Source organism: Ostrea edulis, chromosome 10 (assembly GCF_947568905.1).
Source record: "Ostrea edulis chromosome 10, xbOstEdul1.1, whole genome shotgun sequence".
NCBI lineage: Eukaryota > Metazoa > Mollusca > Bivalvia > Ostreida > Ostreidae > Ostrea > Ostrea edulis.
The window spans coordinates 33,862,675-33,876,958 of record NC_079173.1 but is presented as its reverse complement, the minus strand read 5'-3'; the positions used below and the strand labels follow the sequence as shown (position 1 = coordinate 33,876,958).

The window sequence follows — 14,284 nt, the reverse complement described above, 5'->3', positions numbered from 1 at the left end:
AAAATGAAAAAAATAAAATTTGAAAATTTTAAGCTTAAATTGTGTCCATGCCCCTTTAAAAGACGGGTACCTGTAAAGTACGAAACGAAATCTACCGAAACGAAACAGATTGTATAACAACTCTTTTAATTATAATAATTGAAAATGGTATCTTAGGTCCCTGTGAAAGTTACCACATATAAATAGAATTCGCCTCCCCTTTGATGTAGGCATTCGGCTTGACTGATACAAAGTTTTAAAAGTTGGAAGGGGGTTGTGAATAAGCACAAAGTACATGTACATATCCGAAGATGATTAAATACCATGTGCAATTAGTTTCGGATCCATAAATTTCAGAACGGAGGGTTACAGGTGTGGGGAAACACACTAAACGAGGGGTGGGGTCGCCGGCGTTGGATCCGCCTACATCAAAGGGGAGGGGAATTTTATTTATATGTGGTAACTTTCACAGGGGCCTAAGATACCATTTTTAAATATTATAATTAAAAGAGTTCGGTTATACAATCTGTTTCGTTTCAGTAGGCTAATTCTGATCATGATGGTACAGTCTTATTGGCGTAGTTCGATCATCAACCATAGTACATATAGTTGTCTAGTTGACTTCATTGCGCATGCCTAGTTTGCTTCCGGGCCTTTAGTGCGCATGTTTGGTTACTAAAGTTGAACATTCTCTATGCATAGGTTGATGTGTGGTAGACCAGACATGTGCAGTGACACTCTGGTTCCGGCCAAAGGCAGTTCAATCATATTCTGTTCAACAATAGTTACTAAAGTTGATGATCGAACTAGGCCATTTAATTATGGACACTCTCTGTGAGACAAGTTGATGGCGTGGATTCGTGAGATATTCTGTTCATGCTGGTACAATCATATTCATTTACATTGTCTGTGAGATGAGTGGAATCGTGAGCTATACTAGTATATCGACATACTGTCTGTGAGATGAGTGAAATCGTGAACTATTTATTGACACTGTCTGTGAGATTAGTGGAATTATATTATTATCATATTAGATTAAATTAGCTGCTTGCAGTCATGGACACCTTCTACCATGCTTACTTCAGTTGTGTGTGTGCTACTTCAGGTGTATGATACTCTGGCTGTGTGCTACTTCAGGTGTATAATACTCTAGCTGTGTGCTACTTCAGGTGTATGGTACTCTGTGTGCTACTTCAGGTGTATGGTACTCTGTCTGTGTGCTACTTCAGTTGTATAATACTCTGTCTGTGTGCTACTTTAGGTGTATAATACTCTGTCTGTGTGCTACTTCAGGTGTATAATACTCTGTCTGTGTGCTACTTCAGGTGTATGGTACTCTGTCTGTGTGCTACTTCAGGTGTATAATACTCTGTCTGTGTGCTACTTCAGGTGTATGGTACTCTGTGTGCTACTTTAGGTGTATGGTACTCTGGCTGTGTGCTACTTTAGGTGTATGATACTCTGTCTGTGTGCTACTTCAGGTGTATAATACTCTGGCTGTGTGCTACTTTAGGTGTATGGTACTCTGGCTGTGTGCTACTTCAGGTGTATGATACTCTGTCTGTGTGCTACTTCAGGTGTATGATACTCTGTCTGTGTGCTACTTTAGGTGTATGGTACTCTGTCTGTGTGCTACTTCAGGTGTATGGTACTCTGTCTGTGTGCTACTTCAGGTGTATGGTACTCTGGCTGTGTGCTACTTCAGGTGTATGGTACTCTGGCTGTGTGCTACTTTAAATAGCTGTTGTGTGCTATTTTAGCTGTTGTGTGCTATTTTAGCTGTGTGAAGGTACAGAGGGAAAGCATATGAACATTTATAAGGAAAGCACTTGATATAAACCATATTTTATCATTTTTTAGATAAACATTAAATACTGAAAAAATTCAATAAAGAAATTAATAGATTTATATCATTGACTATAATATGAAAGACAGACAATTGAACCTCAGTAGGGTAACCAGTTGCTGAAGATTAACAGTTATTCTGGAAATTTATAATCAAGTCACATGATCACTTAATTATTGGCTAGTGATTGGTTCTCTGTCATGTATTTAAATTTGATCCAGTCCTCCTCGTTATAGAACATCAGAGATTCTCTGGGTATAGCTGGCGAGTCCTGATCATGGAACCATTTGTTTCCTGATGGCAAAAAGTATCCGGAACCTGTCCAATTTTTGGTCCAGGCATCTTTCCGCCATGGAAGTAACGTAGGGACCGGAACTCCGGTGAAAGCTTCTGGTTTACCGGACATCGTGATTCCTACAAAAGGAAACCAATTACGTTCAAACTCAAAAATGTTTGTAAAAATCTGTAGGTAAAATGAAGGTCACTAACCAATCTCCATAAGATATTACATTACCGCACATACAGCACCTATATCTTCTGACAATAAAAATACATGTATGCATGAAAAACAGGGTGCGTGTATTGTATGATATGTAATATATATCTGTATATAATTGCATTTCAATCACCGTGTACACATGAGAAGGTTCAACTTCAGATGCATGCACACACTCATACATGCATGTAATACAGTGGCAGATCCAGGATTTATTAAAGTGGGTGGTGGCTACAGGGTTTTTAGGCTACTTTCATGTGTTATTTTTAGTTATACTTTATATATAATAAATAACAAATAATTGATTTGTTTGTGTTCATGCACTTGTTTGTATGTATAATGTCAAATCACACTACAGTTTGTTTTTGTCACAAAAGGGAAGGGGTGTGTCCCCCCTCTTAATCCGCTACCAAACGTTTGAAAGAGAGAGGTACACGTTAAGGAAGCTGCTTACTTTCATTTTATCTGATAAATTCTGTCAGAATTGTGTTTATTCTACAAACAAACATTTCAGGAAAAGAAAACAACGGAAAGATAAGTGTCAAATCGCATTAAATTCACTACAACTATCCCACCAATCATGTATGCCCCCACATCCCCTGTTAATTGACCACAACCATCCCATCAATCATGTATACCCCCACACCCCCTGTTAATTGACTACACCATCCCATCAATCATGTATACCCCCACACCCCCTGTTAATTGACCACAACCATCCCATCAATCATGTATACCCCCACACCCCCTGTTAATTGACTACACCATCCCATCAATCATGTATACCCCCACACCCCCTGTTAATACCATCCCACTAATCATGTATACCCCCACACCTCCTGTTAATTGACTACAACCATCCCACCAATCATGTATACCCCCACACCCCCTGTTAACACCATCCCACCAATCATGTATACCCCCACACCCCCTGTTAATTGACCACAACCATCCCATCAATCATGTATACCCCCACACCCCCTGTTAATTTACTACAACCATCCCATCAATCATGTATACCCCCACACCCCTGTTAACTGACTACAACCATCCCATCAATCATGTATACCCCACATACCCCCTGTTAACACCATCCCACTAATCATGTATACCCCCACACCTCCTGTTAATTGACTACAACCATCCCACCAATCATGTATACCCCCACACCCCCTGTTAACACCATCCCACCAATCATGTATACCCCCACACCTCCTGTTAATTGACTACAACCATCCCACCAATCATGTATACCCCCACACCCCCTGTTAACACCATCCCACCAATCATGTATACCCCCACACCCCCTGTTAATTGACTACACCATCCCATCAATCATGTATACCCCCACACTCCCTGTTAACACCATCCCACCAATCATGTATACCCCCACACCCCCTGTTAATTGACTACACCATCCCATCAATCATGTATACCCCCACACCCCCTGTTAATTGACCACAACCATCCCATCAATCATGTATACCCCCACACCTCCTGTTAATTGACTACAACCATCCCACCAATCATGTATACCCCCACACCCCCTGTTAACACCATCCCACCAATCATGTATACCCCCACACCCCCTGTTAATTGACTACACCATCCCATCAATCATGTATACCCCCACACTCCCTGTTAACACCATCCCATCAATCATGTATACCCCCACACCTCCTGTTAATTGACTACAACCATCCCACCAATCATGTATATCCCCACACCCCTGTTAACACCATCCCACCAATCATGTATACCCCCACACCCCCTGTTAATTGACTACACCATCCCATCAATCATGTATACTCCCACACCCCCTGTTAACACCATCCCACCAATCATGTATACCCCCACACCCCCTGTTAATTGACTACACCATCCCATCAATCATGTATACCCCCACACCCCTGTTAATTGACCACAACCATCCCATCAATCATGTATACCCCCACACCCCCTGTTAACACCATCCCACTAATCATGCATACCCCCACACCTCCTGTTAATTGACTACAACCATCCCACCAATCATGTATACCCCCACACCCCCTGTTAACACCATCCCACCAATCATGTATACCCCCACACCCCCTGTTAATTGACTACACCATCCCATCAATCATGTATACCCCCACACTCCCTGTTAACACCATCCCACCAATCATGTATACCCCCACACCCCTGTTAATTGACTACACCATCCCATCAATCATGTATACTCCCACACCCCCTGTTAATTGACCACAACCATCCCATCAATCATGTATACCCCCACACCTCCTGTTAATTGACTACAACCATCCCACCAATCATGTATACCCCCACACCCCCTGTTAACACCATCCCACCAATCATGTATACCCCCACACCCCCTGTTAATTGACTACACCATCCCATCAATCATGTATACCCCCACACTCCCTGTTAACACCATCCCACCAATCATGTATACCCCCACACCCCCTGTTAATTGACTACACCATCCCATCAATCATGTATACTCCCACACCCCCTGTTAACACCATCCCACCAATCATGTATACCCCCACACCCCCTGTTAATTGACCACAACCATCCCATCAATCATGTATACCCCCACACCTCCTGTTAATTGACTACAACCATCCCACCAATCATGTATACCCCCACACCCCCTGTTAACACCATCCCACCAATCATGTATACCCCCACACCCCCTGTTAATTGACTACACCATCCCATCAATCATGTATACCCCCACACTCCCTGTTAACACCATCCCACCAATCATGTATACCCCCACACCCCCTGTTAATTGACTACACCATCCCATCAATCATGTATACTCCCACACCCCCTGTTAACACCATCCCACCAATCATGTATACCCCCACACCCCCTGTTAATTTACTACACCATCCCATCAATCATGTATACCCCCACACCCCTGTTAATTGACCACAACCATCCCATCAATCATGTATACCCCCACACCCCCTGTTAACACCATCCCACTAATCATGTATACCCCCACACCTCCTGTTAATTGACTACAACCATCCCACCAATCATGTATACCCCCACACCCCCTGTTAACACCATCCCACCAATCATGTATACCCCCACACCCCCTGTTAATTGACTACACCATCCCATCAATCATGTATACCCCCACACTCCCTGTTAACACCATCCCACCAATCATGTATACCCCCACACCCCCTGTTAATTGACTACACCATCCCATCAATCATGTATACTCCCACACCCCCTGTTAACACCATCCCACCAATCATGTATACCCCCACACCCCCTGTTAATACCATCCCACCAATCATGTATACCCCCACACCCCCTGTTAATTGACCACAACCATCCCACCAATCATGTATACCCCCACACCCCCTGTTAATTCACTACAACCATCCCATCAATCATGTATACCCCACACCTCCTGTTAATTCACTACAACCATCCCATCAATCATGTATACCCCCACACCTCCTGTTAATTCACTACAACCATCCCATCAATCATGTATACCCCCACACCCCCTGTTAATTGACTACAACCATCCCACCAATCATGTATACTCCCACACCCCCTGTTAACACCATCCCACCAATCATGTATACCCCCACACCCCTGTTAATTGACTACAGCATCCCATCAATCATGTATACCCCCACACCCCCTGTTAACACCATCCCACCAATCATGTATACCCCCACACCCCTGTTAATTGACTACACCATCCCATCAATCATGTATACCCCCACACCCCCTGTTAATACCATCCCACCAATCATGTATACCCCCACACCTCCTGTTAATTGACTACAACCATCCCACCAATCATGTATACCCCCACACCCCCTGTTAACACCATCCCACCAATCATGTATACCCCCACACCCCCTGTTAATTGACCACAATCATCCCATCAATCATGTATACCCCCACATACTCCCTGTTAATTGACCACTACCATCTCATCAATCATGTATACCCCCTATTACCCCCCCCCCCCGTTAACAGCCTTTACACTATTACATGTATACCAATGATGACATTTTCAGCTAGAGATTATGTAAAAATAGTACAATAGTATTTATGTTACAGATATTATTGTTTTAGTTATTTACCTTCAGTACATACATTTATTTTCATGAATTGAAGCACTAAAAGAAAGATTTGCACGATATATGCCTCATTCTCAGTATACACTGAGAAAATTGGACATCGTGTCATTTTCATGAAAATTCCTCTGACAGAAACCCAATCTAATTAAAATTAGATCCTTTGATTGCTACATTTGTTTTAATTAATTTTGATTAGATTGTTGATAGCCTTACCTCCTGGATGACTTTCGGCATCCCTCTTCCTTTGGAAGGCTACCCACTGGTCTTCCGACTCCATCAGAATCGCATCTCTCTTTGATTCCCGGGGAATTGAGCGGTATTCATGGAACTTTATCCACCGGTTTTCTGAGGGAACATAGTAGGCGGGACCCATATACACGTGAGACTTCCCGTCACCTGACAGATAGTTGTGAAGGGGCGTGGCATTGTGTGGTCCTCTGAGTCTTATGTTTATTCCCGCACTTGTCGCGTACTCGGGTCGTTGCATGGCGGCTAAGGAAAGGTAACAGTAAATATGTATATAAATTCAGATGAAGATTTCACATTTATTCCAAAGTGCTTTCGCTCTACGGCTCTTATAGTGGAATTTGAAAAGCAACAGCGATTGTCAAATCCCACTGCTCAAAGTACTGTAGAGCGAAAGCGCTTTGGAATAAATGTGAAATCTTCATCTGAATGTTTACGCATTTCATTAGTTGCGACAAACTATCTAGACTTTAGAGTGGAGGATCCAGTACTTGTGCTTGTATTAAAGGTACCCTTACTTATCCATTTTAAATGCTACTTTTAAGATGCATAAATGTAAAGATGTAGAAGCCAAACATAAGTATATAAGTACAGGGGATCTAATTTACACCCCTCCCCTAATTGAAAATCCTCCAAATATACCGAGTTTAGTTCTAGAAACGTACATGAATATGCACGTGCATGATCCTATTATTTTTATTACTGTCAAAAGGGCATGCATAAGGCTGTATTAAACGAAAGTCACATATCAGACTAGTTGTGCATGCCAAATACCCATTGTTATATCTCAGATGTCTATCAAAAAGAAACGATTCAAAGACGTACATATGTAACTATCTTAACACAAATTTAATCTCTAGAATAATTGACCGTGCAGTGCCTAGTTAATCGGTATAAGACCTTTATAATTAATGTAATACAACAGGCCAAGGCATTTCAAAGTGTTCATGTAGAGGGCATATACTCTTGAACATTTTACTGATATCCATATATGAATTTCATATTTATTCCGAAGGGAGGGGTACGCCCACCTTCATTCTTATGGGGCTGCATGCTCAATATCTGCAAATTTTACTTCCATCGGACTTTAATCTCTTTGCATACTGTATATACTGTACATGTATGTGCCATATCCACATTATCCGGTATTTTCCAGAGTGTATAGTTCAATTATATACTCCATACATTATATATGTAGTACACCCCCCCCCCTTCTTTTATACTTGGTGTGTGTATTTTATGGCTGTGTCGTCTTACGTACATACAAGATTTAACATAAGATAGAGAATCCATTAATTAAATAGTTACTGTGTGATAAGACAAAATGAGGCATATTCACCGTCTTAAATGGCTTGTCTGGGTGTTCTAGCTCCTAATATCGCATTACGGACAAGTCACAACCGGATGTTTACATTGCAATACATACTTAGTAACCGGATCAATATCCCCTGTGTTTACATTTACACCTGTTCCAGGTAAGAATTTTAAACGGACGTTGCTGTCCTTAGTCTCGTTGACAATATTAGTTGATATAGGACAACAATTATATACAGAATTTTCGTTGACAATATTAATTAGTAGATATAAGACAATTATGTACAGAATTTTCGTTTCTTTACAACATGCATTGTAATTTACGTCTGATTCATTGGTCAGAATAGGTATGTACAACTACACACATATGTAAATTCTTTAATCTTTTCTCTTCCGCCCCGCCCCCCTCCCCTCCATCCACCCTCCCTGCTTTGAAAACGATGTGCCAGGTCTGTTAAATGCATTTGTGTCACGTGTAAAGATCGGTAACTCTTCCTGTACACACACCGAGACAGAGTGCGTGCGGGGACGGGGGTGGGGGTGTGTCTATACACATGCATCATTCTAGACTTGGGAGATGTAGTGTATATTTACAAGTATAAATAAACAGTCTCGTTGACCATCCCATCCAAAGGAATTAGCTTAAATATCAACACAAATCACAGGCACCTGACATCACATTGATCTACACTTCCTTTGATCCACTTCTTTTATAATGTGAAAAACTAAGAAGAAATGTTTCCTGAAAAATCATTAATTGTATCTTTTTGTATCTGTTTGTCAATTAGTCTTATTAATTATTTTAAGACAGTGTTTTGTTGGAGATAAGAATCTTTCTATTAATTACCTCTGGCTAATGTGTTAACCCTTCAGCTCAGTCAGAAGAACACTAGACTGTCGTGCCGGAGGTACCGCGCTCGATTGTCAGCAGAAACTCTACAGTGTCTGTTACAATATTACAAGGAATGGGAATGATCAAGAATAAAATTGATACCATCCAGTTCAAAGAGTTTAGAAAATGTCCTCGTGCATCACAAGGTGAAATCGAACACTGAACGGAAAGGTCACGGAAAGGTCACTGAAAGGTTAGATTTCACCCTGTGATGTGATGTGATGTACTAAAATGATAGAAATTACCATTATACTAATGACTGAATGATAACTTACTCATCACTGATAAAGTACTTTCAAGTCGCCTTTGAGTTCACTGAATGGAAGGGACATTTCAGTAACCGGTAACCATTCAATCAAGTTTCGGTTACCATTGAGTCAAGTTTCAGTGATCGACCATTCATCAACATTTAATATGTTGCTCATGGCTACGTGTACTTGTGTGATATTCTCTTTAGAGGACAGTGTGATAATCAGGTGACCTTTTTATGATCAACACTGTTGAGTGGGTTGCCTCCTACATATCCACTTTGAAATTGCTTCCTACGGTCCCGATCTATCACAGATTTCCTACAAACTGGCTAGTATATATAGATCAAGTTAAGTACATACTAATATGTCTATTTCTATTTCAAATAACCAAACATGAGTTTGCTTCAATGCATATAGATTCACCATGCAACACCCGGAATATGCAACAAGTGCCGGTGCAAGACTATTTGACCGAGGGCCCCACAACGCTACCCCCATGCACAACTATCTCAGTGGGGATGGCAAGTCACTCATCTGGAATGGCCCTGCCCACTACGTACCCTCCGAGAGGAGCTGGATAGGTCATCACCAGTACCGATCGTTGCCTAGAGACACTAAACGAGACGCCAAGGAGATGCAGAGCGAGGATGAGTGGGTGAACTTCATGAGGCAGAGAGACACGCCCTCTGGTAAATAGGGAGGGTCTTATTGAGACAGAGAGACACGCCCTCTGGTAAATAGGGAGGATTTTATTGAAAAAGAGAGACACGCCCTCTGGTAAATAGGGAGGGTCAAAATGTAAAGGGCGGGAGATAGGGGTTACATTGATTAAAGTTAGGGGTGGGAGCTGAATGATGTTGTGGTGTTCATGAAGCAGGCAGGGGAAAAGAGACGATAAATACATGGGGGGTGAAATTGGAATACAACGATGTGCACCCAAATTATTAATCTATAAAATTCTGTAATTTCCTGTTTTAATCATTGGAAAACTTCCAATTGTTTTGTGTGTTTGACTGCGTGTTAAAGGATTATGGAAAAGGTTTTATATGTACTGAAAGTTCAATCTGATAACTAGCGAATAGTGATTTAGCTTGGGAGAAACTTTGATGATGTATTAAGCTGGGATTTATAGGGGTCCTGCAGAGGTTACCGTCATATATATCTACATATTTAAGAGGGGCTGTATATGATAAATCATGATGATGCATACAAACATGGTTTAAATGATTGTAGAGTATTTTCAGGTCTTAAATGAATGTTCACGATTAGAGCCAGGTAATGCTATCAATTTACGTATCGCGATATATTCAAAACTGTTTTGCAATATCCCGTAGGGATCCGGGTTAAAATGGGTCCTCGTAAGAGGCGACTAAATGGGGCGGTCCTTCGGATGAGACCGCAAAAACCGAGGCCCCGTATCACAGCAGGTGTGGCACGATAATAAGCGCCGAGCATAGGCCTAAATTTTGCAACCCTAGGCCTTGACCGGCATTGGTGACGTTTCCATATGAGCGAAATATTCTTGAGAGGGACGTTAAACAATATTCAATCAATCAATCTTATTGCAATATTTACAATGACAAAATCTTACTTCTATAAAAATGGGAAAATATTTGAAAGCCATTCTGCCAATGCAGTGAAACTTCTCTAAACCGAACAGCTGCCGGACTGAATGAAACAGTCGGATTAGAAGGGTGTCAGGTTTACCAAGAACTTAGCATTAGTAGTATTTCATTTCAGTTACCATTAGATATTTCTGGCCTCAAACCAAAGCGTATCAATTACGATACATTTTATTAGGAACACATTGCAACGAAATTATATGAAGCTGTGAATTTTCACTTCATTTCGCATGGGGATATAATTACATTTGTATTTTGAAACGTATAGGCCTATTTGTACCTATAATTTGATTTTTTTTAAAAATAAACTTTTGAGACGGCGATGCAAGAATACAGCAAAATAAGCTCTCTGGTATATCCCAATATTTGCCTATTTAAAGAGCTACATCTAAGCCCTACACACAGTCATTGGTTGCTTTATTTTAGGTTACTATCACAAGGATATCGGTGTATTACAGTCCGGGGTACCAGAATGCCGTCTCTTCGGTTACACACGTGACCTTCCCAGTATGCCCCCGCGAGAGCTCCAGGACATCTCCTGGCCCAAAGCCGATGCTTTTGTCCCACTGGAGAGGTCCGACCGAGGGCAATATTACGGCTATTATCACGAGGCGATTGAGCGAGAAAGAGAACGAAGAAGGAGGGAGTTACCCGAAAGTTTGAGAGTTGAAGCCAGAGACATTCCGATGTTGTAGATGATTAGATATCACGTGCAATGCTTCTTCTAAGAAATCTGTAAATAACGATTACAAAGTGTGTGTATTTGTATATGTAAAAGTTATTCTCATTGTTTGTTGTGTGACAATATCTATAATTATAATATGATGTTTTATGAATTTAGAAATGATACAATTAAAGAAGAAATTGATATAATTATATGTATTTCCTTGACCATTTAGCCTGCGTCCCTAGGACAGAAGTACACCATATAGGAACATCATAATTCTGAAATAGGGACATTTCTTATTTTGCTTTTACAATAAGATATGGGTATATTCTCTCTTAGACATTGTGAGGACGTCCTCACGTAACAGGTTTTGTTGGAGAGAGAGAGAGAGAGAGAGAGAGAGAGAGGGGAGGACAAAATTGCACTGTGACAAAAAAAATGTCCTCACAATTACGCCCTCATTAAATGTGATCTACAACATGTGAAAGATGTAGATACAAAATATTAGCTTAGTGAGGACAAGTGATGTGAGGACATGTCCTTACTAATATTCTTTCTCAAAAACCCTTTTTCATAATTCGAAAGAGAGTATTATATAAACTTATATAGGTATCCCTATAGCTATACCTAACATAGTACTTTTTTGCCTTTAGAATAATATGTGTGTATTCTCTTCTACACATTGTGAGGACGTCATCACTTAGTAGGTTTGGGGGAGGGAGATCGAGAAAGAGAGAGAGAGAGAGAGAAAGTGAGAGAAGGGGGGCTCTGGCATACGTGTTAAGACTCGGTATTGCCCAAAGGGTGATTGTAAACTGCAAAATGACATTTTTTTGTTTTTTAAATGTTCAGTTAAAGGAGGGGGCAACCTCCATCACTATCCTTTTCACCTCCCCATCACCCCTTCATCCTCCCCGTCACCTATCACCCCCCCCCCCCGTCACTCTGTCACCCTCCCCGTCACCCTGCAGATACTGAATTATTATGTACCAAATTAGATATCATACAAAATGTCTATAGATACAAGTTGAACATAGTAACAATTCATTTCTACAAATACGTGAATCTTATTTTGCTTTGCATACTAACACAAAAATCAACGTGTAACACCCTTAACAATGTTATAAATTAGAACGAAAACTAGGCCTAAGTTTTAGAATTTCAAAAAAATTGGACAAATTGTAATCATAAATGGCTGCATAGAAATAATAATACAATCATTCCCCAAGTTTCCATATCGAGATCTTCTTGTCGTTCGTCTCTACACTTGGATTTCTGCTTCCTCTACGAATCTGGTGATCTTCTGTAAGTCCTCCACTGTTCCAAATAGCTTTTCCTGGATGGTTGTTGGTAATGGCCATATCCTTTATCTCAATGTCTGATGGTTCTTGCATGTCTGTAGAATATGTGTTGTATCTTGTTCTGCCTCACCACAGGGACACATTCGGGATGGTACCACTTTCATCACTCTGTTCAGATGTTTGTTTAGTCTATTGTGTCCTGTCCTCAGTCTGAATATGACGGTTTGTTCAGGTCTCGACAGATGGTGGTAACTGTCTTGATGTTTGGATTTTCTGTACAGAGATTTGATTATGGTTTTCATCTCTGCAAGGCAGACTGGGGTTTCCTCCTGTTGTTGTCCAGCACCTTGTTTTGCGAGAATGTCAGCTTGTTCATTACCATAGACTCCACAGTGCGAAGGGATCCATTGTAGCACTGTTATGCGACTTTGAATGTTAAATAGCGCCTGTTCTAGTGATGGTAGCTTGTTGTTTGTCAAGCCCTGTAATACAGACAAGAGCATCTGTAAGGAAAACAACTGGAATTGTGATATTGACTTTGTCTGTGATGGTATGTGCAGCATGTCTGATGGCTTTTTCTTCAGCTTTGTAGTTGGAACAATGCAAGCCTGTTGGTATTGCTTCAGATTGTCGCTCTCCATTTGGATATTGGATGTATATACCAGCCCTTCCGTTTTTTATTGCATTTGTGGCTGATCCGTCCGTGAATACCTATCTAGATTAAACGGGGAGTACATGTATCTATGAACGGTACTAGTACCTAATTCTCGATGGCAGCAAGTGGGCTCATATATTCGTAGAGGATTTCAAACAATGGATGCGTATATTTTTTCATATATTTAATTGGCAGTAACGAACCTGTTCAATATTTTGACATTTATCGATACAAAAGAAATAGTTTAAAACTCTTGCGGTATAAAGTTAAAATTTCTAGTCTAACGAATCAGTGGCGACAAGTAGGGGGGGGGGGACAAAAAAGAAAAGAAAGAAAGAAAATGATCAAATGGTGACAGTAACTAATTGTAATATACTGACATTTTGAGCATAGACGTAAAGCAGATTTTGATGTAGCCTACATGTCCAATGAATTTTTTCACGAAGATAATCGAATTTCTTTAATTTTTAAAGTTTTTTAAAGGCACATGTACCAGCTTTATATTAGTATTCATTTATTGAATTTCTTACTGCATTTAATTACTAGCCTAGGTGTTTGTTTTAATTCGACGTTCAGGGCCGTAAATTAACCTTCAATTTGGAGGAGGCAGGAAATTAGGCGGGGGTCTGGGGGCCGCCCAGGCCCCCAGACGCTGAGCACATTTTGTGCACACTGAACACGTTTCGTGCAAAATCCTTGATTCTAGGGCCTTCTAAGATGTTACTTGACTAACTCATTCTAAAAGAAAGATTTGGAATGCTTTTTAAGGGAGGTATCATGTTCTTAGTTATTGGAAACAACATAAATTCAAATGAACTTTAAATTTTAATTTTTTTTGGCTCAAAAGTTGGAGGAGGCAGCTGCCTCCTCCGCCTCCATGTAATTTACGGC

The 14,284-nt window shown here is 40.8% G+C and overlaps 3 protein-coding genes across 4 annotated transcripts; 1 reads left to right on the top strand and 2 right to left on the bottom strand.

The window, feature by feature from the left end:
* Nucleotides 1-1,867: 1,867 nt before the first annotated feature.
* Nucleotides 1,868-8,121, bottom strand: LOC125665864 (uncharacterized). Its single transcript, XM_048898774.2, has 3 exons — nucleotides 8,031-8,121; nucleotides 6,659-6,937; nucleotides 1,868-2,239 (listed from the first exon to the last, which is right to left on the bottom strand). Exons 2-3 carry the CDS (start codon nucleotides 6,930-6,932, stop codon nucleotides 1,995-1,997), a joined length of 519 nt encoding a protein of 172 aa, XP_048754731.1. The 5' UTR covers nucleotides 6,933-6,937; nucleotides 8,031-8,121; the 3' UTR covers nucleotides 1,868-1,994.
* On the top strand, nucleotides 8,099-11,643 carry LOC125665863 (uncharacterized). Of its 2 annotated transcripts, none has more exons than XM_048898772.2 (3): nucleotides 8,099-8,166; nucleotides 9,566-9,837; nucleotides 11,197-11,643. In XM_048898772.2, exons 2-3 carry the CDS (start codon nucleotides 9,573-9,575, stop codon nucleotides 11,463-11,465), a joined length of 534 nt encoding a protein of 177 aa, XP_048754729.2. In that variant the 5' UTR covers nucleotides 8,099-8,166; nucleotides 9,566-9,572; the 3' UTR covers nucleotides 11,466-11,643. The 2 variants fall into 2 exon arrangements, with proteins under 2 accessions (XP_048754729.2, XP_048754730.1); XM_048898773.2 differs by having other exon boundaries at nucleotides 8,160-8,352.
* Nucleotides 11,644-12,803: 1,160 nt separating this feature from the next.
* Nucleotides 12,804-13,379, bottom strand: LOC125665371 (uncharacterized). The gene has a single exon (XM_056150932.1). It carries the CDS (start codon nucleotides 13,377-13,379, stop codon nucleotides 12,804-12,806), a length of 576 nt encoding a protein of 191 aa, XP_056006907.1.
* Nucleotides 13,380-14,284: the final 905 nt, after the last annotated feature.